The sequence below is a fragment of the Tiliqua scincoides genome, chromosome 2 (genome assembly GCF_035046505.1).
Source record: "Tiliqua scincoides isolate rTilSci1 chromosome 2, rTilSci1.hap2, whole genome shotgun sequence".
NCBI classification, from domain to species: domain Eukaryota; kingdom Metazoa; phylum Chordata; class Lepidosauria; order Squamata; family Scincidae; genus Tiliqua; species Tiliqua scincoides.
Window position 1 is genome coordinate 15,737,182 of NC_089822.1, and position 27,325 is coordinate 15,764,506.

Sequence of the window (27,325 nt, forward strand, 5' to 3'; positions counted from 1 at the left end):
GTGATTGATCACTTTCCATTTTATGTTTCAGCTTTTTTCATATTATGTTTTCATATTATGTTTCAGCTTTTTTACTGTGCTGGTTTTCAATTACTGGTTCATACATGAATTGATGACCAAAAACTAGCTATTGGTAGGGCTTTCACAGCCAACTAGCTACCTCTGCTCCAGGCCGTGCATTCTGGAATTTTTCTTTTCCAGTGCCTGCCTTTTCTTTTCCATGCCTGGCTTTTTCTGCCATTATTCCATTCTTTTTCAAGTACCCCTAAAGGTCCTGTTGAGTGTCCCTGGGAATACATGAATGCCAGGTTGGAAACCACTAGTATGTTGTTTACAGTGCACTTACTCTGATAGTGTTTACAAAAAGGTGGTGAAGACCAGAATTTATAAAAGAATAAAAATGTATCTTATGATCTTTTCCTGTGTTTTTAATAAATTAAAGACTACAGTTCTTAGGTAACAATTAGTGGTAGGTTATTTTTCAGGATCTGGCCTCAGGTAAAATCAGACAAAACTATAGTCAGACACACCCCTAAGTTTAACCCCCAACTTATCTGAGGGTCAAAACTTGCCCTCGGCTTATCTGTGGGGTCGACTTATAGGTGGGTGTCTGCAGTGGGTCATGGGGGCCTTGTTGAAGTGTTGCCAAGTTGCTTTTCCCTGCAGCATGTTTTGACTGTGTTTTGTCCCGTCTTCCCCAAGCAGTACCCAATTCCAAAGCCCACTTCTGCCTCCTTGCCATGGAAGTGGGTTGGAGTCTTATGGAAAGTTGGTGATATTGGTTAATTTTTTGATATATAGACTGAAAATGGGGAAGCAGGCAGGCATCAAGGCAGACAGTACTACTCTTTAAAGTAGCATCAGTTCCCCAAAGCAAGCAACATACCTTTGGACCTATCCTCAAACCTATCCAGCTTTGAAAACTCAGTTAATTTAATATACAGACATATCACCATATGCGCTGTTTGTAAAAACTAGGCCTTAATCATCTTCTGGTTTTTTCCTAATTTGGCTGGTATGATGAAGAACAGCAGATGGTATGTAGAAGCCAATTCATCATGGTATATTCTTAGATGGGTAGTCCAGCCCTATTGAAATTCCCTCTCATCAATGCAGGGGAGCCAGCATAGCTTGCGCTGTAACCTGCAGGAGAATTTTACAACTCTGAGGTCTCCTCAAGGTAATGGGACATTTGTCCCCTTGCCCTGAGGAAAGCGCCAGTTCCAACAACGAGTCTACTCAGATCTGTGCCTGCTAAATCACTGGTGCAAGTTCAAGTGGATCAGTGTCAGTGGAACTGGCCCAGGTTGGGGGATAGGAACCCCAAGGAGGACCACTGCCAATCCCACCCCCACCCCCAGGACCCAATCTGCCCATCCCTATCCCTCTCCTTGCCCTGTTACACCTCCTGCCTGCCTTTGTTTAAATTCAACCATTAGTTCTAGGCAGTCTCAGTCAGCGCCTCTGGACTGAACTTTGGCCTGTCCAATGAACTATATAGACCAGAATTTCCCAAACTGTGGGGTGGGAGGCATGGAGTACTGGAGGGGATCACAAACAGAGTGTGGAGTTCTGAGGCATCACCTCCATCACTACCTTCCACTATCAGCCAAGAGCTGGGTAATTGAATGCCCCCTAAAAGGGGACTTTCCCTATTCTGGTCTAGTCCTTTATTGGCAAATACCAGGGTCAGGACTGTTTTGATGATGAAACCATAACACTGGAACTCCATCCCCTGCTGTCCATCAAACCCCTGCCCTATTTGTTTTCAGTGATGCTTTAAAGACCTTCTTTTAATGCAAGGCTTACTGTGGTTTTGATCTGGCTGCTCTTTAGTCTTATCACATGTCTATTTTATGGTCTTGTTTTGTGTGCTTTACTGATTGTAAATAACAAAATTTTGTTAGCTGTCTTAGGAGGACCTGGTCTTGAAAGGTGGAAAGTAAATTTTAAATGAGTGAGTGAATAATGTGTGTTAATGTGGAATTGCTACCCCAGCCCACAGGTCCTTGTATATGGCAGCAGCCTGCTGGGACACTTGCAAATGCCTGCAAGAATCTCTGCACATCTATGGAACAGGTGACTGGTTGCTAGGGAATAGAGAGAACGTAGTGGAAGTTTAGAAAGGTCCTGGGAATTCATAACTTCTTCTGAGCCCAGTCCCCCTAACTGAATTTTGAGAGACTCATTTCATTTTTGTTTAAGTACATAAGGGCCCTGCTGGATCAAACCAAGGGTGCATCTAGTCCAGCTTCCTGTATCTCATGGTGACCCATAAGGCAACAAGATGCCTGTATCCGGTTGCCATTTCCTTTCATCTGACATTCAGAGATAGGCTCTCTAAAACCTGGAGGTTTCATACAATCATCTTGAGTCCTAACCGGTGATGGACTATTCCTCCATAAATCTATCCAATCCCTTTTTAAAGGCACCTAGGCCTGGTGCTGTCACAATATCCTGTGTCAAGGAGTTCCACAGATTAATTACATGTTGGATAAGGAAACATTTCCTTTTGTCTGTTCTAACTCTCCAGATATGCAATGCATTGAGAATTATAGGTATCAGTATACACTGGTTTAGATATTAGCCTCTTTTTAGGGCCAGTCAGTGGTGGCCTCTGGCTAAATCCATGCCTCTGAAGGGTGCCATCTTCCTCCTCACAAACATGGGGTGGGGAGGAGGGCTGAGTAGCATCTGTGGTAATGAGATCCAGGCCTAGTCTACACATGACGTAGAATGAAATCATAGGATGCTGAAATGGTATCCTGCTGGTCTACCTCAACCTTTGCATGTTCAGTGGAAGATGAGTACAGACTCGACATACCTACAACTGTATGCACATAGAGTCTGAACATGTATGGATCTTGTTCTTACCTTCTGCTTAATGCACGGGGTCGGGGGGGGGGGAGCCAGCAAGTACAATCCCCCTCCCATTGTGCTCATTCAATCCACACATGAAGGTGAGAACAAGGGCCAACTCAAAATCTCCTAAGCTATTGTCCCAATCTCTACCCCTACAGGTAAGTTGCCTGTTCAAGGAAGTAACCACAGCCATTTAAGGAATTCTTCTTATGGCAGTTTGCTGACTCTCATCCAGAGTCTCTTTAGGCAAACCCATATCAAGTGACCCATGATAGTAATTGGAAAACAAAGGCTCAACACTGTATAGTATATTTGTGAATATATTTTGGGGGGTGGGTAGGGTGGGGGTTACGGCTAAAGTACAAATAAAGCTGTGTTGTTAAATAGATATCCATAGCCATTATCGTTAGTGGAAACATGCGAGCATGTGGGTAATAATGAATATAAACCTTAGGGGCAAAGGACTCTAAGGGAATTATGGGAAGGACCATACCTATAATGGGAGAGGGCATGCTGTGCATGCAAATGGTCTGGATATACTCCCCAGTATCCCCAGTTAAAAGGTTCGGGTAACAACTAGTGCCTTAGATACTGAGGTACTAAAAGTACCGGATAAGGAGCAGCAAGCACTGGTGCTCAGTTTAGCTTCCTTCATCCCTCTATGAGGCAGCCAGGTAGTTGCTCTGCCGAAGCCATCCTCAAGTTGCATCGCCCTTATTTCAGAACTGGAGAGGGACATGATGAGAAAACTCAGAGTTAATGTGGCATTTAGCCCTGCATCTGAAGATTTGTTTTCCCAGGAACATCATGGCGTTGCCTCCGAACTTGCTCTGCAGCTGTCTGCCCCACTGGCAGCCCTTTTTAGTGGGGTCATGAACTCTGACCCACATTTCTAGAGGTTGGAATACAAGGGGCGATTTGTGTAGCTGGAAATCTGGTTTTTAATGTGACTCCTGCCTGCAGCTGCAAGGGAAGAGCAGGAACTGGCTTACGGCTCATGTTTCAGGAGAATGTTACCTTACTGGTTTTAGTTCTGTCTTCAAGGAAATGCAGTTTTGTGGGACTGGTAGAACCAAACACATCTGGAAGAGCTGGTGTCCTGTGTGGTGAGGATGAGAGCTGTAAGCTGGAGTCCCTCATTCATATAAAGACTTAGCCTTGAACTTACTGGATCGCTTGGATCAAAAATTTGTCTCTCAGTCTGAACCGCAGTGGTGCAGGGCCAGTCCATTAATGAGGTCAACTGAGACAGCAGTTTGGCATGGGGCACCCACCTCCATCTGCCCTTTCACCTCTGCTGCTACTCCTTCTGCTCCATGAATTGGAAAAGTAAGAGAGAGACAAAGTGAGAGAGAAAGTACTGAGGAGGGGAGAGTGGCATTCTAAAGATACTCTAGCCTGCCACTCTCCTCTCCTCCACACCTCTTCTTCTCCTTAGTTCCCCTTTGCCTATTTCATTTGGCTTGCCAACTCAGACACCATGAGGTCTTTGGCCGGCCCTGCATTGATGACGTCAGAAAAAATATGAGGTGAGGGTACAGGAGGGCAAAGTGCATTTCAGGGGGAAGTGAGCTTTGTACAACATGTTAGTTTTCCAAATAAGAAATGGAATGTTTCATATTCCATGAATGCTCTCATAAAAATATTTATATAATATAGATAATACAAATACTCTAAGGCCAAATCTTATCCAATTTCCGAGCACCAATGTAGCTGTGCCAACAGAGTGTGCATTGCATTCTGTGGTGAGGGTGCATTTATGGAGGCCTCCTCAAGTTAAGGGAAAATTTGTTTATCTTGGAGCTGCATTGAGGCTGCATTGGCACTGGAAAGGTGGCTAGGACTGGACCCTAGTATGTGAAAATTACCCTTCTTCAAGCAATTGCAAGGGTCTAACAATGAGAGTGGAACATGTTAAAGGCCTGGAGTTTTTTCCCCCCAATCTGATGCTGCCTTTGCTCAGACCCCTATCTATGTATGGGAATAATAATGCCAGCCTACCTTATAAGGTTATTGTAAGAATTAAAGGTACGTCCATAACTGCCCAGCTTATGAGCCTAAACAGCCCACCAGCCCGAAAGCATGGTCTACCTCCTTTTTGACAACTCTCCCCCCCACTCTGTGATGAAAGTACCTTGATCCCCCCCCCCAAAAAAACTGAAAGATTATGATTCCCAGAGGCTCATTCACTCCTAAAAAGAAATGAATACTTTAGGATTCCAATCCTTAGAAGCCAAGCTCATGGTCTCTTGTTAAGGGGATTAATGGCCCAATCCTATCCCCCACTATTATATGCCATGCAGCTGTACTGACAGAGCACAACTAGAGGTCTGGGAGAGGTAAGTAAAAATATTTTTACTTACTTCCCCATAGCCCACCTGGTCACCAATGGGTCTCCTCAGACCTACACCAGTTATTTTGCTGACATATGTTCAAGGAGAGACAGGGAGTGTGTCAGGCTGGGAAAATGGGTATAGGATCTGGGGTGCATTGCTGCCACTGAGATCCACCCCCTCCCACCCCTGAACCATGCCCTGTGCTGCTCCTCACCTTAACTGCTCATGAGGTGCCCTTGCCAGCACTTAATCTGCTCCAGTGATGGCTACATGCATCTCCAATGTGCACAACGGTGACATGACATTTATAAAACTGCATAAGGACATAGGGCAGCAGATTGGGAGATCCTCTGCCATAGGCCCTCCATAGCAGCAATTTTCAGCCTTTTTCATCTTATGGCACACTGATAAGGCACTACAATTGTCAATGCACACCATCTGTTTTTTTTATAATTAACAAGGCACACCATGCTGCTTGTAAGGGGCTCACATCCCCCAATGACCCTGCTAATAAATGCCTTTTACTCATCTGCCTTCATTTTGTAAAAACTAGGGGTTCAGGGCCCATTTTGTCAAAACTGGGGGTTCTCTTTTTACCTGTTTCAAGAACTGAAGATTCTGCCTCTTCACTGTTTTGCACCAACTGTTTTGCACCAGATGTGTCCCAAGAAATTCTTGGCCCTGCAAGGTATTCTGTGGCACTATCTGCCTTTTTCTGCCATTATTCAATTCTTTTTCAAGTATACCTAAAGTTCCTGGTGACTACCCCTGGGGGTACACGTACCCCAGGCTAGGAACCACTGCCATAGACAATGAAATTAGTGATCTTGCCAACAAATACCCTCTGTTTTGTGCTACAAAAATGTACTCTATAAGTGGTATTTTTACTAAGATCTTTTATTTTATTTTTGATCACTCTATGTCCTGAGCAATCAGGCTGAGTAACTAGCTTAAGATGTTGCTAAGATGAACTTGCTTCTAATTAAACAGAAGTAATTTACCATGTTACATCATGCTTATTTAACGTTAGGAGATCCGACAGAACCATCAACTGGAAGTCTTTTTTCAGAAGCAAATGGATGTGTGTGTCAGGGGAGTTGTTGCTCCCCTCCCCAACCACTAGTTTTCTGAATGGGCAACTTTAAACCTTTTAGAGAGGTTGGGGGAATGACTGTTACAGAAAAGGGGATGCTAATCTAGATGTCAGAAAGATAAAAGGGTGGCCTTTTCAGGTTCTAGGAAGCAGGTATCCGCTGTGTTTTGTTACTAATAATTTTGTGCTGCTATTCTTCGTGCTGTGTTTCTGATTCCTGGCGCTGGGACAGTAAGTCCTTTGTACTCTGGTGTTACAATGGAGGCAACCAAAGAGAAAGAGCCTTGGTCTGAGGCTGTCAGCTGTTACTAATCACTGTTCTATGGCTTGCTGTGAATCCCCGCTAGTCTCTACCTCCTGCTCTGCTTAGCACACATAAAGAAGATAAATTACTCCCTCCGTTTTTCTTCAAAAAGCATATTGTTGGGCACATTCCGATACACTGAGCAAAAGATGGAATAATGTGAAGAGTTAAATTGGTATCTAAACATCCCCCACAGCAGGGCCGTGCCCTGGCAGATGTGAAGAACAGGAAATGTACCGCTGGGCTGGGCATTCAAAAGTTTCTTGTTACCTTGCACTTGCTCAGTTTGAGAGTATGAATCTTACAGCCCAAAGGACAATAAGTCTGGAGCTTGTTTTGAGCCAGGACTTCGCAGTCATGGACCTTGGTTTTACTGCCAGTGTTCAGCTGTAGAACATGGAATATAATAATAAAGATATGAGTGCACCCATGCATGTACAGAGTACCTTCTGTGTACTGCTGATTAGCTCACAAAACCTGGGGTTGGAGGCAAAGTGTTTGAGGGCAAAACATCTTGACCTTAAACTCCAGGATTCATGATACATTACACAAATGTATTCCTCCACCAGATTTACTGCAGATCCTATATTACTCAAGGGCTAACTACACTGTATGCATAAATGCAAATGGTTGATCTGTTCATGTGTAGAATTATTCATACTTTATGTTCAATGCATATACAGTATAGGATTACACACAATCTGTACCCTGAGTTTGACGGGTCTGGTCCCCGGATCTGCACTTAAAATAGATGCAGGTATAGTAATTCACCCAAAACCATGTACATGACTATAGAAAAGCACCTGTATTCATGGACACCATAATATGTGAATTATATTTATAGCTGGTGTTATAGCTGGTGTGGCTAATTCCAGATTTGGTTGTTGTTATTATTATTAACAGTATTTATATACCGCTTTTCAACTAAAAGTTCGCAAAGCGGTTTACAGAGAAAAATCAGATAACTAAATGGCTCCCTGTCCCAGAAGGGCTCACAATCTAAAAAGATGCAAATGAATACCAGCAGACAGCCACTAGAACAGACACTGCTGGGGTGAGGTAGGCCAGTTACTCTCCCCCTGCTAAAAAAAGGAGCACCCACTTGAAAAAGTGCCTCTTACCCAATTAGCAGGGGTTTAGCTTTATTTATATTTAAAAATATGTGAACAAATCCCTGCTATAATTAGTGCCTTGCATATTATTGTATGACTAGACCCTCATGTTCACTTGCAATATCTGAGATCGTAAGGACAGTCCTGCTTGGGCAGACCATCAACACAGTTGTTACAGACCATCTAGTCTAGCATCCTGTTTTTCACAATGGTCAAACAGGTACTTCTGGGAAGCCGGGGATAAAGGTAATAGCTTTCCTGCCCTGCTTGTCTCTTCAGCAACTGGTATTCAGGAGTATATTATCTCTAAGCCTGGATGTTCCAAATAGCTGTCTGGGCTTCCCATGATAATAATAATAATAATAACAACAGGTATTTATATACCGCCTTTCTTGGTCTTTATTCAAGACTTTATTCAAGGCGGTTTACATAGGCAGGCTTTATCTAAATCCCTATTTAAATAGGGATTTTTACAATTTCAAAGAAGGTTCTTTCTTTCAAGAACTACTACATTCAAGGTGTTTCATTCCAATCTGGCTTCGCATTTTGGCCTCCATCCTCCCACGCTCCGACCAGATGGAATTGCTCTGCTTCAGCTTGTCAGCTGCTCCAAGGTCGCACGGTGCCGGTGGCCTCGAACTGGCGACCCTGTGGATGTTATCTTCAGGCAGACGGAAGCTCTACCCTCTAGACCAGACCTCCTGCCCAGAAGTCCAGAAATGATAAGAAGTCCAGAAATGCTCCTCTCGCAGCACCCCAGGGGGGCTGAGGCACAAGCGCCCGGGAAGCAGCTGTTCAGAGAGGACAACAGAGCAAGTTGCTTTGTCATCCTCTCCTGCTGTCTGACAAACAGATATCCTCAAAGGCCCTTACATAATTGAAGGACCACTGAGGAAGCCCAATTATGGATGGGGATGGTGGGAGAAAGCAGGGACAATGCAACACACTTGGTTGAGTCCAGCACCAACAGGAAGAGGACGTGCCACCACTGGGGCTAAGTTCAACTACTGGGTGGTGGTGCAGCCTCTGGGGGTTGGAACAAGGGTGAGGGGAGGACAAGGAGAGGGAGGAACTGGGGTAGGAGCGGTCAGGCCAGAAGGCCCACCATGAAGTCTCTCAACACTGCAATGGCAAAACAGCTGGCACAGACTTGAGAAGTCCCATTACAGGACTTGGGGCTTTCTGCAGGGGAAGGGGATGAAAGTCCCCTTCCCCCAAGGAGACCTCTGGCTGCCTCCTGACGTTCACAGGACACGGTGGTAGCCACCTTGGCGCCACTGCTCCAGAGGGTGCCAGTAAGCTCAGGATTGGGCTGTTAGCAGGACTAATCTCTGCAGGGGAGAGTCATCTATTATGCTTCAGAAAATCTGAAATCTAGAAACATTTATCCATTGAGTAAAATCCACCAAGGCACTTTCTAATCAAAATTCAATTTTGAATATCATAACAGATGCCAATGGCAGAATATGGGCTTAGCTTGCTTCAGTTGAAATAGTTTTCATATGTCATACTTTGCAGTGTTAATAAATTCAACATGCTAGTATAAAGGAAGATATTACAATACAGTATGCAACTGACAAAATGCTTCTGTAACATATAGTAGTTTAAAGTAGGGCTGGGCAGAAGGTAGCATAGCTGGTGGACCACTGGCCAATTTCTGGTGGACCACCTAGCACCTATAGGTTGCTAGGGTGTTGGTCATGAATGCTCAACCATAGTCTAATATACCATGACACTTATGGTCTTAGGCATGAGAGCATACCCAAGATCATAATTTAGTTATGTCTTCTATGCCATCCTGAGCATCTTGGAGGAAGAGACAGGGTGCAAATATAAGAAGTAGTAGTAGTAGTAGAATAATCCATAATAATGAGTAAGTGGAGGCAATCCTCAAAAGAGCAGATTCACATTGTTGATTCATTTGAGTGCTCATATAGTTCTTAAATAGGCAGGAATTTGATTCACTAAGCAACTGATGGGAACTGGCCAGTATTGGCCAGAAGCTTCTGGGTTTGTGAAATCATATTTACATTTGCTTCCATTTAGAAGTGTCATCAAGGAACCGTCTGTCCTTTGCCTGAAATGAAAACTGACCATCTGACTGTGCATCTGTGCTATGGTTAGCTAGTTGTGTAGCTAGAATACATTTGAAGGAACTGCTGTGTCCTGATCTTGTAATTTTGATTGTGACTTTGTTCAAGTATCCTTTACCTTGCTTTTTCAAGATTTTAAAGAGTTTAAGGCCAAGCAGCAAGGACAGATGGGTGGATAAGAAAGCATATGGCAAGATCCAGCAAAATATTAAGTCCTCCCCTTTCCTTTCCATGTCTGCCTATTTGCAGACATGGAGGCTTTGCATTGCATTCAAGTTTTGGAAGCACAAGCCCTTCACGGTAGCGTAAAAATGAGACCACTGTCTCATGCTTCTGGACCACTACTGCAAACAGTCAGCAGCACACACACAGCAGTAGCTCCCAAAGTCTCCTTGCTAGTAAGTTGGCGGCATGTCATGGGCTGGGAGTGGGAGGGCACAGGGAGTTTCAGGGCAGGGAGAGGGATAGAGGGCATGGACCATGCTGGCAGCTATTTGAGCTAGGATCCTATCCCCTATAATTCATGTACTTGAAGGTGGAACTTCTACAGACCAACATTTCTTCCTATGTATGCCTGTCCCAGTTCTTTAGGAAAACAGGTAGAAATGGCCCTTGTTTTGAGTAAGAAGAGCTTTACTGGACGAGAACAGGGTTTCATCTACTTCAGTATGCTGTTTCTAAACATGACCAGCCAAGTGTGCCCTGGAAGCTGCAAAACAAGTCATGATGGCAGCAACCGTGCTCCATTGTTTGACCCCAGCCAGTGAAGGTGCTCTGTTTTTTTTAACAAACAATGGTGTCTTGACTGTGTGTGCACAAAATGTCAGCTTTCCATCTTTTGTGCAAGTAGTAGATCCTAGAGACAAACTGCAGAACCTAAATATCATAATTTTGAAACTCCTGTGAATCTGTGAGGTCCAACCATTTAGGGAAGAGGTTCCTAAACCTTTTCAGCTGGTGGCTCACTTGACCTACTGGGCCATTGGCCATAGCTCCCCTTTAGGGCTGCAGTCCTATACATTGTATAGGGTGGTGGGTTTTTCACAAGGATTCCATGGCTCCTGTCCCTTAGAACCCACAGCTCACAGTTTGGGAACCACTGATTTAGGGTTATCTTTGATATTGCTGGGTCAATAAGCTTTAATTTTATGTCTGTATAAGGAATTGTATAAGGAATCAGCCCATGTTGCATATACAACATTCCAACATATGCATATACATTCCTCTGGGGGCTGGGGATAAGAACAGGCCCTCAGTTTGGCTGTACTTGTCGTAAGAGGCGACTAAACAGCCACTGGGTAGATGGGACTCGTCAGCCTGGGAAGGCAGCTCATCTGAGAGAAGGAAAACTCTGATCCCAAACCTCCACTGCCTTGTGGCTACATCCAGTTATGGAAAAGGCTTCAGGAGTCGACCTCGAGGCAAAATCAGGAGCCAGAGCCCCTGAGGCAGTTCATGGCTGAACACAGTCACGTTCTGGCAACTCCTGCGACGCCGCTGGAACCAACCGTATTGGCCTCTGCCTTTCCATTGGACCATTTCAGCGACGTGGAGAGGGGGGATTTGCTGCATGGGTAACAGCCTATCCTCCATACCTACTTTACCCAGGCTTCACGCACTGGAGAGGACACTCTGTTCCTGAACCACCATTCAGAGCGCGATACCATAGTCTTCCGAGACTGAAGGATGCCAACATCTGATAAGGAATTGGGAATTCCAGTGACTTAGAACATTTGGGACAGAAAGGAGGGAATAACATAATATTTTTATATCAGAGGAACAGAACCATCTATAATAGACACCTTTTTCTCAAAAGCACATTTGATTTGCAGTGAGTTCACAATTTTCTGAAATATGGAGTCTGAATTTACACTTATGCTTACATTTTCTAGGAGTTGCTGCCCTGGACAGTAAAGCATCAGGAAAGATGGGACTACGCGCAGTTATCTACTACATGAGTACCACAGTCATTGCTGTCTTGATTGGAATAATCATGGTGGTCATCATCCACCCTGGGAAAGGGTCAAAGGAAAAAATGTACCGGGAAGGTAAAATTGTGCAAGTGACAGCTGCAGATGCTTTCTTGGACTTAATCAGGTAAGGTGGCATTTTCCATGATGTTTAAAAGGTCAATGACACTTTCACACTTGCTATATGTGACAGTGAGTGAATGAATGAATTAAAATAGTGACATCCTCAACTCAAAAATGCCTTAGAAATGTAGATCTAAGGGTTTCTTGCTACTTTAAAATCACTTTGCATGTAAGAAGGACAAACATCAGGATGAAAGGAGCAGAATACTTGAAGAAGCCAAATGTAATCTGCAGAACTAAAATGTTACTGAGTCATCAATTGAAATCCTTCTGATGAATAGGAAGCAGATTTTTTAAAAAGATAAATTGTTTGTAGTGTAAGTATTTATGGGTCGCTGGTGCTACCTTAGAACAATGTAATTAATGCTAGATTCAAAGATATGATACAAGCACTGTGTAAACACCACAGGCTTTGAGAGAGAGAGAGAGAGAGAGAGAGAGAGAGAGGCTGCCAACCTATCCACACTTTCCTGGGATTCACCCCAATTGATTATAGTGAGACTGTAGTGAGACTGGAGAGAAGGAGAGTGTTGGGCGGGTTAGGACAGACAAAAGAAAATATTTCTTTACTCAGCGTGTGGTCGGTCTGTGGAACTCCTTGCCGCAGGATGTGGTGCTGGTGTCTAGCCTAGACGCCTTTAAAAGGGGATTGGACAAGTTTCTGGAGGAAAAATCCATTATGGGGTACAAGCCATGATGTGTATGCGCAACCTCCTGATTTTAGAAATGGGTTATGTCAGAATGCCAGATGCAGGGGAGGGCACCAGGATGAGGTCTCTTGTTATCTGGTGTGCTCCCTGGGGCATTTGGTGGGCCGCTGTGAGATACAGGAAGCTGGACTAGATGGGCCTATGGCCTGATCCAGTGGGGCTGTTCTTATGTTCTTATGTTCTTATGACTGTAATTATAGTGAGACTGCACATACAGTAGTATTTTGCTGCAAATCCGTAAAGTATGAAGGAAGAATTGGGTTTGTTTAATTAATTATGAACTGTTTGTACATTTATACAGTAGGTTGTTACCAGTAGGTTGAAACTTGTAAAGACTAGACTCAAGTTGTGAAAACACGTTTTCCACGACTCGTGTCAATTTGAGTCACAGGTGACTCTGACACTACTTCCAACTTAGGACTCAGAAAAGAATCATGACTCGAATTAACTTGAGTGGTGACATGGTGACATGCTTTTTGTGAGTGCTTGTGTCTTGTATGTGAGTGTGCTTGTTTACTTTTTTCACAACTTCCCCATCATGCTGAAGATCTTGTGGGGTTATCTGGAAGCTGGCATTCAGATCGGTGGCAGCAGGAGATATGGTGGGAGAAGAGTAGGTTGGTTCAGATGTGGGGGTGGAGGGGAGGAGGGAGGCTTAAGGGTTTTGGGGGGAGCTGACTGCATGAGACTGAGAGGAGGAACCAGAAGAAGGCGGGGCAGCTAGGACACGGGAGGGGGCCTTTTAGCCATCTAGGAACAAATGATTGAATGAATGATGGATGGCCTGATTTTTTTTTTTTTCTGGACAAGGCTAGGGAGAAGGAGGAGCCCATTGGAGGGGGAGGAGGTTCTTGAGATAGGAATAAATGTCTGAATAAGATAGATACATGTGCAGGGAAGGGGCAAAGGGAACAAACCAGGGGGAGGTGTTTCTTTGCAATAGAAGAGGACACCTTCAGATCTCATGTTTCAGTTTGCACTGAACCAGTCGTTTTTCTGCACTGCTACACTCACTTGAATAACAGCACAGCTCTCGTTTACATAAATGAAATGAAAATGGTGGTTGAAGTGAAGGACTGCAGATGGGATGGGAACATCAGGGCAGTGTTAAATAAGAACTCCGACCCACACACACACACCCCACCAGCACCTTAGTTTTTCTGTGGAGTGACACCTAACTCATGCTGTGACTTGTTTTTTATAATAAGGGTGCAATCCTAACCCCTTACGTCAGTGCTTTCCAGCACTGGCATAGCGGTGCCAATAGGCCGTGTGCTGCATCCTGCAGTTGGGTGTCACTCATGGAGACCTCCTTAAAGTAAGGGAATGTTTGTTCCCTTACCTCAGGGCTACATTGCCCTTAGGTCAGTGCTGGAAAGCACTGACATAAGGGGTTAGGATTGCAACCTGACCTGGACTCAAGTGAAAAATGACTTTATAAGCGGCTCAGGCCAAGTTGTGATGGCCACACGCTATGACTTGTGAGTTGAGTTGAGTCGGGGTGAGTGGATCATGACTCGATTCATGACTCAGGCGCAGTGACTCCAGCAAGTGGTTGTTACTCATTATTGGTTTCAATGGTTAGGATATAGTACAAATCAGATTACAGTACATTTCTTCATGGACAGATGTCAATGGCACTGAATGAAGTGTGCAAGCTTTTTGAGTTACACAGAGTTCCCAGTCAGGCAGAAAAGGGGACTCAAATGCAAGTTTGCATGTATCCCATTAGCCAAATTTGGGCAGTAAACAAAGTTGCCATATTTATGCCACATCTCTTGCATAATGTGAATACTGGGAGTATTCTTTCCCCTCCCAGGCATGTAATTCCATGCCTGACATAGAGGTATGTAACAACTGTGTTCCTTTCCTGCCCCCTAGTGCACAGGCTACTCATGCTGTTTGTGGGAGTAGTCTGCACACTAGAACTCTGGAAGAGGAGTGGGCTACTGCACTCCCCTTCTGTGTAAGGTATTCAGAAGACTGCCACCCAAAATAATGACTATATTGCTGTATATTGCTGTTCAAAAGGCACCACACTTAACTGAGGGGTCTGGCTTTATTGGGAATGAGACCCACTTTCATGTGTACTGCACTGTGATTTCTGTGTGCAGGAGGGGATGGAATGTGACCGAACATTCCCTGCATATTTGTTTCAAAAACTGAGGAAAAACCATTTTGATTTGTTTTCCTCCTCAGTCACAAAATGTGGCAGCCATGTTTTGTGATTGAGGAAAAGAAATAAAAAAGAACGGAGGAGGTTATCTGTCCATTCTGTTTATGCTGAAAGCATATGCCAATGTGTCTTCATTGCGACAATATCATGGCCAAAATATAAATGTTCATTTGAAAAGCTAGCCAGATTTCAGATCCTCCAGTGTGTCTTCTCATGGTGGTTGTTGACACCACATCTTTCCAGACTATCAGCTGTGCCACCAAAATTCTCTTCAACACAAACTACAGAAAGAGTCTTGTTCTCACATATGTGCCTCGGAGATATAGACATACTTAATAGAGTGTTGGAAGAAGTGACCAATTTTATGCATGTTGCCTTGATTCTTGTGGGCTGCAGTAAGGCTTGAGATAGGTTTGAATTCTGTCTTATAGTCATACAGCATGTTACATGAAGCATGTACTTTCCGTACTTTACTTTTTAAAAAGAAAATAACCACTGGATTGCCCCTCGCATTATTTGTAGCAGGGGAAGGGGGATTTTAACTGTATGCTGTTCAGCAGCCCCAGCTGGGATTAGTGCCCACAAGTGACTGCTTTTAAAGGAAAAGAAACTCTTGTTGCACCAATTAGATCAGTGTTTCCCAAACTGGTGGGTTGTGACCCATCAGCCATGGAAGTACTCATCTGTGGCCCCTTAAGGAGTAGGGTGGGAGGGTGGCATCGACACGATCCCCTGGATCGCACTGCTGCCAGGGACAGAAGGGGGATTACTTACATAACCCAGAACTGGCCTCTAGGGGGTTCATATAAGAAACATGCACCAGCTTTCTTTACTCTCTTGTAAGTTCGATATATCCTCAGCTCCTGCTTGAAATGTTAAAAGATGTCTAAAATGTCTCAAGTAGTTGTCTTTTTTCTTCTCAGAAACATGTTCCCTCCAAATCTGGTGGAAGCCTGCTTTAAACAGGTAAAAATGCTACTGTTTTTGAATATGAATCCAGCAACTTGCCTTCTCAGTAATACAAATCTCATTTGCCTGATGATGAATTTTATGTATTTTGATAGCTTGCTTACTCTTTCACAGGGTTCTTCTTGTGAATACAAAACACATTACTTGGTTTAGATGGCAAAAGTATGTACATTTTTATGGGCACGTTACATCTTGATCAGAATGTCCAAATTCACTACACATTAGCATTGTGACATGGATGAGAAAGATGGGCATGGCTAATCTGGGCAAAACAGACAGAAAAAGGGGAAAAAATTCAGGGCTGACAATAGGCTGAGTATGGACATCATCTTGCAAAACCCATAGAGCAGCGATTTTCAGTCTTTTTCATCTCATGGCACACTGACAAGATGCTAAAATTGTCAAGGCAACCATCAGTATTTTGACTGTTGACAAGGCACATCATTCTGCTGGTAGGGGGCTTAAATTCCCCAATTGCCCTACTAATAAATGACCCACCCCAAAGTTGCAAGGCACACTTGCAGTCCATCCATGGCACACCAGTGTGCCACGGCACAGTGGTTGAAAATGCCTGCTTTAGAGAGTTGATTCTTAAAAAAAAAATTGGGACCAAAACAACCTGAGAAGCAAACTACAAGCCTTCAGACCTTTCCCTGTAGTTCTCCTAGCAGATTATTTTATAAATGCACCTCATGTAATGAAATAGTGATACAACTGTAGTTAACTTTTCTATTGAAATCTAACATTTCATATAAGAAGTTACAGGGACTTTTTTTTAACCTTGTGGTGCAGTTTCTCCACTAAGAATGAACTGTTTAAATTCACCTAATAGGGAGCCATGGCCAATGGCCTAGTAGGTCAAGGGAGCTGCCAGTTGAAAAAATTTGGGAACCACTGACTTAGGGCCTTACTAAGGGCCTTACCCCTGCTAACTGGGTAAGAGGCACTTTTTCAAGTGGGTTCTCCTCTTTTATTTAGCAGAGGAAGAGTAACTGGCCCTCTTTACCACAGCAGTGTCTTTTCTAGTGGGTGTCTGCTGGTGCTGTTTTGCATCTTTTTAGATTGTGAGCCTTTTGGGACAGGGAGCTATTAGTTATTTGATTTTTCTCTGTAAACCACTTTGTGATCTTTTCATGGAAAAGTGGTATATAAATACTGTTAATAATAATTAATAATAATACTATTCACAGGAGCCTCAAAAAAAATTTCAGAATTGGGGGGGCTTTTTAAATTGTATGCATTCTAGATATATTTATATTTATATAAAACATATATACTGTCCCCACATACTCTGAAGAGAACGTCAGTTAATCCTGGCAGGCAAATGGACTGAACTGGCTTAGAACCATGATCAGAACAGCCAGTTGCATCTTAGTTCTTGATCTCATTGCTTACCATGGAAGTTCTGTCAATGCAGCTATTATGTTATTACTCTTGATTACTGTTGTTGTTATAGAAATGGCAACATGCAGAGATGGGTGATACATTATTTTGTTGCACAAAATGCAAATCTAAACCTGTGCCTAAATCTAATCTAAATCTGCTGAACAGAAAAGTTTGGATTATGTTGGTCTGAGGTTTTCAAATAAATCTTCTGACAGTTACAACTGAGCAATCTTGAATAAAGTCTCTTTAATGCTTGAAAAAACGACAGGTATGGCATTTATCCTTTTTTCCTCCCCGCTGCTAACAGTTCAAAACAAACTATGAGGAACGGACACGTCGTGCACCTGTTGACTCTAATGAAACATCTGTCCTTGCTGCCATTATAAGCAATGTGTCAGAAGCTGTGGAAAACCTAACCCACCTGAAAAAAGAGATTATCCCGGTTCCAGGAGCTGTGAATGGAGTGAATGCTCTTGGGCTGGTGGTGTTCTCAATCAGCTTTGGATTGGTGATTGGGAACATGAAAGAGCAAGGACGGGCACTGAGAGACTTCTTTGATAGCCTTAATGAGGCTATCATGCGACTGGTTGCGCTAATCATGTGGTAAGTAGCATTTGGTAAAACTGGGTTGCTGCTATCACCTCCTTACTGGTATGACAAACTTGTGTTGCACTTGTTATACCCTCACACTGCTATTTGACCAGGGAGAAAAGCTTCTATTGGCAACATAGACTTCAGAAAGTCTTCCTGGTGAAACAGCCGCTATGGACAAGCTGGGAATTCAGATTAGGAGTATGACGGGGCCAAGGTTAATGTCCACTCCCCCACACTGCAGTCTTTACTGAGATAAAAACACTCACAGTTATACTAGTTACCAAATGAAAAATAGACATGCTGTTGTGTAGTATGTACTCAAAGTAACATGAGTTTTGGCCCTAAGGCTGCAATCCTGATTGGGGAGTAAGTAAGACCACAATGGGACTTATTTCATTGATAGCATGTATAGACTTCTACTGTACATCCCCATAAAATGCGGGCAAGGAAGTTTTTTCATTTTCTCTGTAAACCGCTTTGTGAACATTTTGTGAACAGCTTTGTTGAAAAGCAGTATATAAATACTGTTAATAATAATAATTAATAATTTTGCATTAAGCTGTTTTGCATTCATACATATACGAGCTTGTAGTTCTGTAGCACACTATGACATTTTTAACTTGTTTGTAGGTATGCACCACTTGGTATCATGTTCCTGATTGCTGGAAAAATTGTTGAGATGGAAGACATGGGTGTGATTGGAGGACAGCTTGCCATGTATACTGTAACAGTTATCATTGGCTTGCTCATCCATGCTATTGTTGTACTCCCGCTTCTCTACTTCCTCATCACTCGAAAAAATCCTTGGGTTTTCATTGGAGGATTGCTGCAAGCTCTCATCACAGCCTTAGGCACATCTTCAAGGTAGGAATGTTCACAGTCAAGTTTGGTTTTGAGCAAAATTTTACATGGAATGAATTTGGCATGCTGAGGGACTGTTCTTGTTTGCATGGACATCATGCATTTTCTCAGCTCTTGCACTTGAGTGCTCTTATCATGATTTCCAATACACAGAACTGATTGTGCCTGAGTAGCAACAGCAATGGTCATTTGTATGTGCATACCACTGAAAACAAGGCAGCATTTGGATAAACATTGCAATGCACGTTTGAGTGCACATCTACATTGCTCCCATACATTTTGATCCAACAAGTGATACACATGAAGAAGGTTGCTTACATGTTGTTAGGGATTGTACCAGGAGAAAGCAGACTGACAAAGGAGAGTAACACCTAATGGTTTGCACTCATGCACCTCTTACTTCTCCCCTCTTTCCCTTTTTAATAGGTCATCATTTGAATGGAGGAGAGATATCTGGTAGTTTCTATCCGTTGCTCAAGAGACTAGGCAGAGGTGGCTGCCTGGGAAAATAACTTCCCCAAGAAGAGCAATGAACCCCAGGGGTTAGTTAAGACCCAAAATGTAACTAGTTTATTAAAAATCCAAAAGAAATGGAATTAAACCAAATGAAGAAAAGGTGGGGGGGGAGGAGTTCAAGCAGGGTGAAATAAATCATCTAAACTTGGCTGGATGGACACAAAGGAAAAACTTGACCAAACTAAATGCTCTAACTAGTAACATTCAGCAGATTGAGCTGGGATGCAAGTACAGAGCAAAGTATATGCACACAGTATAAACACATACCACACATGCCACAGTGAAGATGACAAGCCTTCTTTGAGAGGAAAAAGAGCAACAAAGCAAAATAAAACAATTACCATATGCTTCTATCTAGCATTACAGTCCTATCACTAGCTACTCACATTGTTCAAGGAAACCTGGTCCCTGTACTTACTTGAGAGTGAGAATTCTGCAAGTTAACACTAAGATTTCATGACAGACCTGACGAAAACACATACAAGCATCCCTGTGCTTGAGCTTAAATTATGTAGGTTTGGTTATGCCATACCATTACCCAGTTGAAGGAATGGAGCCTACCTGGCCACTCCATCTCGCCCATTTACCTAGAATAGACTAGTTTGGCTGCTCCCTACACCAGACCTGAAGAATGACTCTGAATCCACAAGCACACATGGCTGGCTGATAATTGTAAAGGATAACGTTGTTGCAAGAGGATTTTCCAGCAGCTCTTAGTCTGCTGAACCTACTCAAGTGGTTCTGGGAAGTTAGAGCTATCCAAAACCAAGGGAAAATTGGCAAAAAAAAAAAAAAAGGAAAATAGGGCATTTATCAGACATGTGCAGATCTCCTTTGTTGGACAGTACCTTGATCTGCAAGTCAAGGCCCATGAGAGGGAGAGGGAGTAAAGGGGATAATTTGTACCTGGGCCCAGGGTCAAAAAGGGGGCCCAAGAGCCAAAGAAGGGGGCCCAGAAATTTCCAGGGATCTTATATTTTCCTGTCTCACCTGGACTCGCTGCCCACATGAGATGCTGCGTGCATGGCTGCTGCTTCTACCAAAAGCCATATCTGCTGGGTCAAGGAATGCATATGTGATGCTCCTTAACACAGTGTCAAATCTCGGAGGAAATTGGCCTGCTACAGTAGTTCTTTAGCATGTAGACCCACTTGCCATGAAGGAGTGTATAGGAGCTTAGGGACACAGCTACAGGACTAAAGCTGCTGCAGAAGTATGTTTTGATGCACACAGCAGGACACTACCCATTCTTGTGTGAGCCTAAATATGATGGTGCTAATTTTCTGCAACAATTTTCTATATTTAAAAGATTTTAGAGAGACTTGGGGGTGTTTGTGTCTAGCTGCCACTGCTTCATGGACATGTAGACCTGGACTCCAAAGACTTTTCTAGCTGTCGTCACCCTCCCCTTGCCCTGTTTTGCCCTCCCCCCACCCTGTTCTGCTCACCCTTTTCACCATTCTCCCCCACTCTGTTTCATCCCCTCCCCTCCCCCTTTGGCAAGGGAACCAAAAATATTGTGTCCCCTGATAAAATTCCTCTCAGAGACTCTGTTGCATACTCTAGATCAGGGGTGCACAAACCCCGGCCCTGGGGCCACTTGCAGCCCTCAAGGCCCCTCAATGTGGCCCTCAGGGAGCCTCCAGTCTCCAATGAGCCTCTGGCCCTCTGGAGCTTCGTTGGAGACCACACTGGCCTGACGCAACTGCTCTTAGAGTGAGGGCGGCTGTTTGACCTCTCACCTGAGCTGTGGGATGAGGGCTCCCTCCACTGTTTGTTGTTTCACGTCTGTGATGCAGTAGCAGCAGCAAAGGAAAGGCCAGCCTTGCTTTGTGCAAGGCCTTTTATAGGCCTTGAGCTATTGCAAGACCTTCATTCATTCATATAAGTTCATCTTTAATATATTCATTTATGTAAACTTATGTAAATTTATTCAAATTTTAAATGCAAATTAATTCTCCCCCCCCCCGGCCCCCGACACAGTGTCAGAGAGACAATGTGGCCCTCCTGCCAAAAACTTTGGACAGCCCTGCTCTAGATGTATGGATGAATTGAATTGAAAAGCATTGTCTTCTTGGGTAATGTGAGGTAACAAGACAGTTCTGTTTCCAGAATTTGTTTTGGGCAGCTCATTCATACATACAAATCTCAGCTTGATGTCAAAAATAATAGTAAAGTTTAGGTCACCATCTGTGTCCAATGTCCAGCTTTTTTTCAGTGTGGTAGTGCTATCTCTCTGGGTTTTGTCCCCTTTGGCTTTAGTTCTGCAACCCTACCGATCACATTCAAGTGCTTGGAAGAAAATAATGGAGTGGATAAACGCATCACCAGATTTGTGCTTCCAGTGGGTGCAACTATTAACATGGATGGGACCGCTTTGTATGAGGCACTGGCTGCAATTTTCATTGCACAAGTTAACAACATGGATCTAAACTTTGGACAGATTATCACAATCAGGTATGTAAATCATGGACTTGTTTCCAAATAAACATACATTGACTTGCTCTTTTAATCAGTTTAATCTGAACTAGGGTAGTGTCAGGGGTCAGTTAAGTCAGGCTCTGACCAAGAGGCCATGCTCATCAGATAGCCCACCTGAATGGGCCAACCCCTGACCTTCAGTACCAGTAGCACCAATGCCCCACCACTGGCAGTGGACAGGGGGGCACCAGTATAGGGCAGAGGAGAAGCATCTGGCAATGGAGGGGGGCCAGCATAGGCTTTGCCCTGGGCTCCCAGCAACCTGACACTATCACTGATCTGAACATTAATTGAAGTTTTAGGGCCAAATCCTATCCAACTTTTTCAGTGCTGATTCAGCTGTGCCAATGAGGTGTGAACTGCATCAAGGGCTGAGGGATAATCACAGAGGCCTCCTCAAAGTAAGCGAATGTTTGTTCCTTTACCTTGGGGCTGCATTGCGGCTGTATCAGCACTGGAAAGTTGGATAAGATTGGGCCCATAGTTGGCTAATTGGTCATTTTAATAGGTTAGGGTAAAGAATAAATAATAAATAATGACTAGCACACTAGTTATTTAAGTGGCGCCTTTTTGATTCTTGAGTCTTACTGTAACAGAGAATGAACATGAAAACATTTCACATTGGCCTTTCCTTCTAATATTGAGTGGCAATTTTTATTTATTTTTGGTGTATTATTTTTATATTATGCATCAGTGTATAGTGTATCAAGTGTAGGAGCACTTGACTAAGGACTAAATAAATTGCATGATCCTGCCCAGAGGCAGGGAGACCCACAGAGGAACTGAACAGGAGCCCTCTTTCTCTCCTGTCTCAGTACAACCAGTTTGCACTGTGCACACACAAGAAGCATAGCTCAGCAATCTGAGAAGTGGGTGGTCTGTGTGTGTCTCCCATGGTCCCATCAAGCTCTTCTTCTCCACGCTGTGATTCAAGTTCCAAATTGATGGGAATATAAAAAGCACACACAGACCTCCTGTTCCTCTCAAGGGCTGCTGGCTCTGCCTGCACATGCTCCCTGCATCCACACAATTTCTTCCTTATGTATTTATTTCTTTTAAGGATTTGGATTCAAGCTTTAGACAAGCCAAAGTGGCAGACGAAATCAATATCCCACTGAAATAAAAGCCTACTAGTACTAGAGTGTGTCTAGTACCCCAGCAGTATCTTTTCTAGTGGCTATCTGCTGGTATTCTTTTGCATCTTTTTAGATTGTGAGCCCTTTTGGGACAGGGAGCCATTAGTTATTTGATTTTTCTCTGTAAACCGCTTTGTGAACTTTTAGTTGAAAAGCGGTATATAAATACTGTTAATAATAATAATAGAGTCCTTTGGCTTGATCTCAAGCCATGGCGACTTGATGGATGAAATATCTATAGGAAGATCGATCATGTGCAAGACTAGAGAGGTCTGCTAGGGTTTTTGTTGTTGTTGTGATCCTGTCGAGCCATCTAGTTGCTGGTCTTCTTCTTGGTCTTGTTCCTGTTCATAAGTGGCTCTCTGTCTATCCTAGGCTTCTCTTCTGGGCTGGATGGTTCTCTCTGGCCCCATTTCTCTTTTTTTCTGACTAGCTGCAGCAACAGGAGGAGGCAGGGACATCAATGCCCAGGTGGGGAATTGACCAAGGGCTCACCTACTAACTCCCAAAGCACCACTAACCTGTGAGTATGGAGTGGTTGAACCCAGGGCCAGGTTTTGCTGCCAAACCTGCAGCCGTCTGATGCTACTGCAGAGGAGGTTCTGCTCTGCTAGTGAGTCCCCTCACAGTTTACAGATACTTCCCCCTCTTCCTGCAGCCCCCTGTGTCACATCTCATGCTGCTGCTGTGAGCACCCCAAACCTGAACAGTGACTTCTCAGGAAGCACAGGAAGCTCTGATAGGAATTAGGGGACAGGAAGGTGCCTTGTGCTGGCACCTGTCCCGCAGTACACTATGAAGGCCACTCACGATTGTACAGTTGTCACAATTAAATGTAGGCAATAGGACATTCTTCTTTTAAACATGTATTGGGGATACACTGCTCTGTATATCTGCACAAAACACTCGATGGGTGGTTTGTCTGGCTGTTGAATACTGTAATCATACTGTATATGCTCATGAATAGAGCTAATGAATGCTGCATAAAGTTTGTTAAGACTATTGTCTTTTTGAGGAAGCAGAGAATAACAGCTAATGAATTATCTAGCTTATGTGCCAATTTTTTTCGTACAACATAAAGGAAAAAAGTATTTTTGACTATGAAATCCAGCAACAGATTCAAGCTGTAGCACTGAGGTCCTAATCACTAATTTATCTAAAGCAGTGGTTCCCAACCTGTGGTCCGAGGACAGCAGGTGGTCCATGAGACCCTGAGATGTGGTCCACAAAGTCTCAGGATAAAAAAAGATGATCAAAAGACACTTCGATCACTTCCAGTGTCTCACCAAGTGAGCGCTCCCCCACGGACCACTGACGTAGCAGCTATGGCTGTAGGTGGTCTGTTCTCTGCCCTCTCTGGTGGTCTAGCTCTTGCTGAAGTACCAGCTGCAGGAGGGCCCCTTTTCCACCCTTTCTGATAGTCTGTGGAGAAGCACTCAGTCTGTGAGATGCTTCCCCATTGACCATCAGAGAGGGCCGCTATTTCCAGTGTCTTGCTGAGCATTCCCCCACAGGCTACCAAACTGAAATGTATTTTTTTGTGTGGTGAGGATGGAGGGGGTTGCTTGTGGTCCACAACAATTCCAATGTTTGCCTCAGTGGTCCGTGGGCTCCTAGAGGTTGGGAACCACTGCTGTAAAGCCTGAAAAACTCTTGGTACATTTGCATGTTGTTTTTAAAAAAGGTAACAACACCAGATTGATCATATTGGGTTCTCCTTCCTCTGAACAGCATCACAGCTACAGCGGCAAGCATCGGAGCAGCAGGAATTCCTCAGGCCGGTCTGGTCACCATGGTGATTGTATTGACGTCTGTTGGGCTGCCTACTGACGATATCACCCTGATCATTGCGGTGGACTGGTTTTTGTGAGTATTTCTCATCAGTACAGTGTGAAAAATGAAACGGACCAGGGGTCCATTGTAAAAGCAATTGCAACAGTACATATTAGAGGGCTGAGCCTGGAAAAGAGAGCTCAAGGGCACATCCATGAAGCGTGCTGGATAAACTTGTGCAAGACACCATCTTGCAGCCCTGCACATGCCCGATCTTGTCTGATCTTGGAAGCTAAGCAGGGTCAGGCCTGGTTAGTACTTGGATGGGAGACCACTTGGGAATACCGGGTGCTGTAGGCTTATACCATAGTCTTTCGAGACTGAAGGTTGCCAACCAAATTAGATGTAATTTTGTTCCATGCCTTTTTCTAAAAGCAGCTGAGCAGGAGCAAAACAGGCTGCATGAATGGGGGAGCTGATCAGGAGGCTTAGGGATGATAAGGGGAAATATTTCGTAAGCCCTCCATAAGCCCCACAATTGCCAGTGAGTCTCCTCGGACCTGCATCAGCTTCATAGCTGGTGCAAATCGAAAGAGACAAAAGATGCACGTGGGGAGGAGCCAGGATACTCCTCTCCTGCCTCCAACATGCCCCATCCCTACGCCCCAATCTGCCCTGATCTATCCACCACCTACTCCACCCATACTTTCAGTGAGCTTGTTAAACTTACCAAACACATGCATTGAGCCTGAATCTGCCATCTTGATATATTCTGGCTTGAAAATTTAATATTTTCCTGCATACATTAAGTTATATGGCACCTTCTCATTGCTATGATGCAAACACAAAAACAGATTCAATTATACTGTAGATTACATCTTCCTCTCCTAAATTCAGAACTGAATATGCCTGTGTGTTCTGTCATCTAGTAAATGCTCTCGACAACTGCTTTAAAATAAGTCTTTTGCCTTGTGAATTTAAAATGCAACCTGTTCCATAGGGACCGTCTTCGCACCACCACCAACGTTTTGGGAGATTCTATCGGTGCAGGGATTGTAGAACACTTATCTCGACACGAGTTGAGGAACAAGGATGCTGAAATGGGCAATTCCGTGATAGAGGAGAATGAAATGAAGAAGCCTTACCAGCTGATCTCCCAAGAGCACGAGAATGAGAAAACCTTAGATAGTGAAACCAAGATGTAAGGAGGGGGAGGTTCAATACAAAGTATGGGATACAAGGGAAGTGTACACTTGCTTGGATCCTTTCTGTATCTTGTCCATTTTGTTCCTTATCTCTCTCCGTACAATCAGAGCACTGAAAAGCTTAAGGCTTAACTAGACATTACGGCTGCAATTCTAAATCCACTTACCTGGTATTAAGCCCCACTGAACACAATTGGGCTTCCTCCAGGGTAGACAGGCCTAGGATTGCACTGTATGAGAGACACAGAGATATCAACTCCATATCTCCTTGCCTCCTTTCCCTCTTAATGTCTAGGTAAATGCAATGTAATGTGACATCACAGATCTATGCATTGTCTCATTCCTGCAGCTTGTGATGTCAGGCTGAACAAGGGGCAACACACAGCATAATGATGTCACTTCACCTGTTGTTTTTACCACAGTATTACAAGGAAGAGGAAGAAAGAGAAATGGAGTAGTGGTAGGAAGCTAGACACAATGTCTAGTTAAGCCTCTGGAGAAAACATTCCAAATTAGCAATGGCTGTGGTGTATGACTGCATCCCATTTTTTACAAAAAGAAATAGCAGACGTCACAGTTGTGATGCAATATGCTAAGGGGTGTATTTCCTAAAATCAGTTTACTGAGAATATGCAAGTGTGCAGGTTTCTTGGTCCTGTAAATGTGATCTTGCTCTATGTTTAAAAAAAATATTTTTTTTAAAAAAGCTTCTGAAAAGGTGTTTGTTTTTTAAATTACTGTCACACATTTTTAAAAACAGCAAGCATGCAGTCAACTTTTTATGCTTGATTCCGTTCTCCAGAGCAGTGAGTAGCAGGGTTTGGGGTTTCCACAAGATGTTATTTCTACAAGTGGGCCTGTTCTTTTTTTTTTGAAAGGAAGAAACATGAGGACAGTCTGCAATCCTATGCATACTTACCTGAGATTAAGGGCCCAGTCCTATCCAACTTTCCAGCACCTCTGCAACTGCAATGCAACCTTGAGGTAAGGGAACAAATGTTCCCATACTTTGAGGAGGCCCATCACAGGACACAGTGCATGTCCCATTGGCATGGTTGCACCAGCACTGGAAGATTACATAGGACTGGATTCCACAGGAGTTACTTCTGAGTAGGCATGCATAAGATTGTGCTGTTAGTCTAGTATCAGCTAAGCAAAAAGGATACCTTTTTCTACTCAATGGGATATTTTAGGATCAGGAGAAGTCTGGTTCTTCCTGGTACTGTGCACCTTCAAGTCCTATTGACTTCCTAGATCACGAATCTGTGAGTACCTCTGTGTATGTGTAACATTACTGTTCCACTTTGGACTGCAACACTACTACTTAACACAAGTAATGTTACTCCTGCATATGGTCATTTCGGGATCAGTGATCTAATATTATGTATATAGATACACAAACACACATGCACTTTGGAACAGGAACTGTGTCTTCACCCTTTAGTTGCTAAGAGGAATATTATATTGTTGGTACCGTATCGTAGTAGGTTTTGGAAATGGCTGCTAGACATCCAGCTCCCTTTGCACACAATAATGACACCACTTTCTCTGAACCTTCCACTGATCTAACTGGATCAGGCACGCACAATTTGCGGCCCACCAAACCAAAGGCAGACTTCCAGGCC

General features: G+C 43.7%; 1 protein-coding gene across 6 annotated transcripts in view; it reads left to right on the forward strand.

Moving 5' to 3' along the window:
- Window positions 1-25,856, forward strand: part of SLC1A3 (solute carrier family 1 member 3) — a 55,777-nt gene extending 29,921 nt beyond the window's left edge. For 2 of the 6 annotated variants that reach the window (XM_066613387.1, XM_066613389.1), the window contains 7 exons: window positions 11,693-11,897; window positions 15,703-15,745; window positions 17,442-17,737; window positions 18,359-18,592; window positions 21,368-21,562; window positions 24,454-24,588; window positions 25,496-25,856. In XM_066613387.1, the coding sequence (XP_066469484.1) occupies window positions 11,693-11,897; window positions 15,703-15,745; window positions 17,442-17,737; window positions 18,359-18,592; window positions 21,368-21,562; window positions 24,454-24,588; window positions 25,496-25,700 (1,313 nt within the window). In that variant the 3' untranslated portion in view covers window positions 25,701-25,856. Of the gene's footprint in view, window positions 1-7,308; window positions 7,317-11,692; window positions 11,898-15,702; window positions 15,746-17,441; window positions 17,738-18,358; window positions 18,593-21,367; window positions 21,563-24,453; window positions 24,589-25,495 lie in introns of all 6 variants that reach the window. The other 4 variants (XM_066613390.1, XM_066613393.1, XM_066613388.1 and 1 more) reach the window with 4 other exon arrangements.
- Window positions 25,857-27,325: the final 1,469 nt, after the last annotated feature.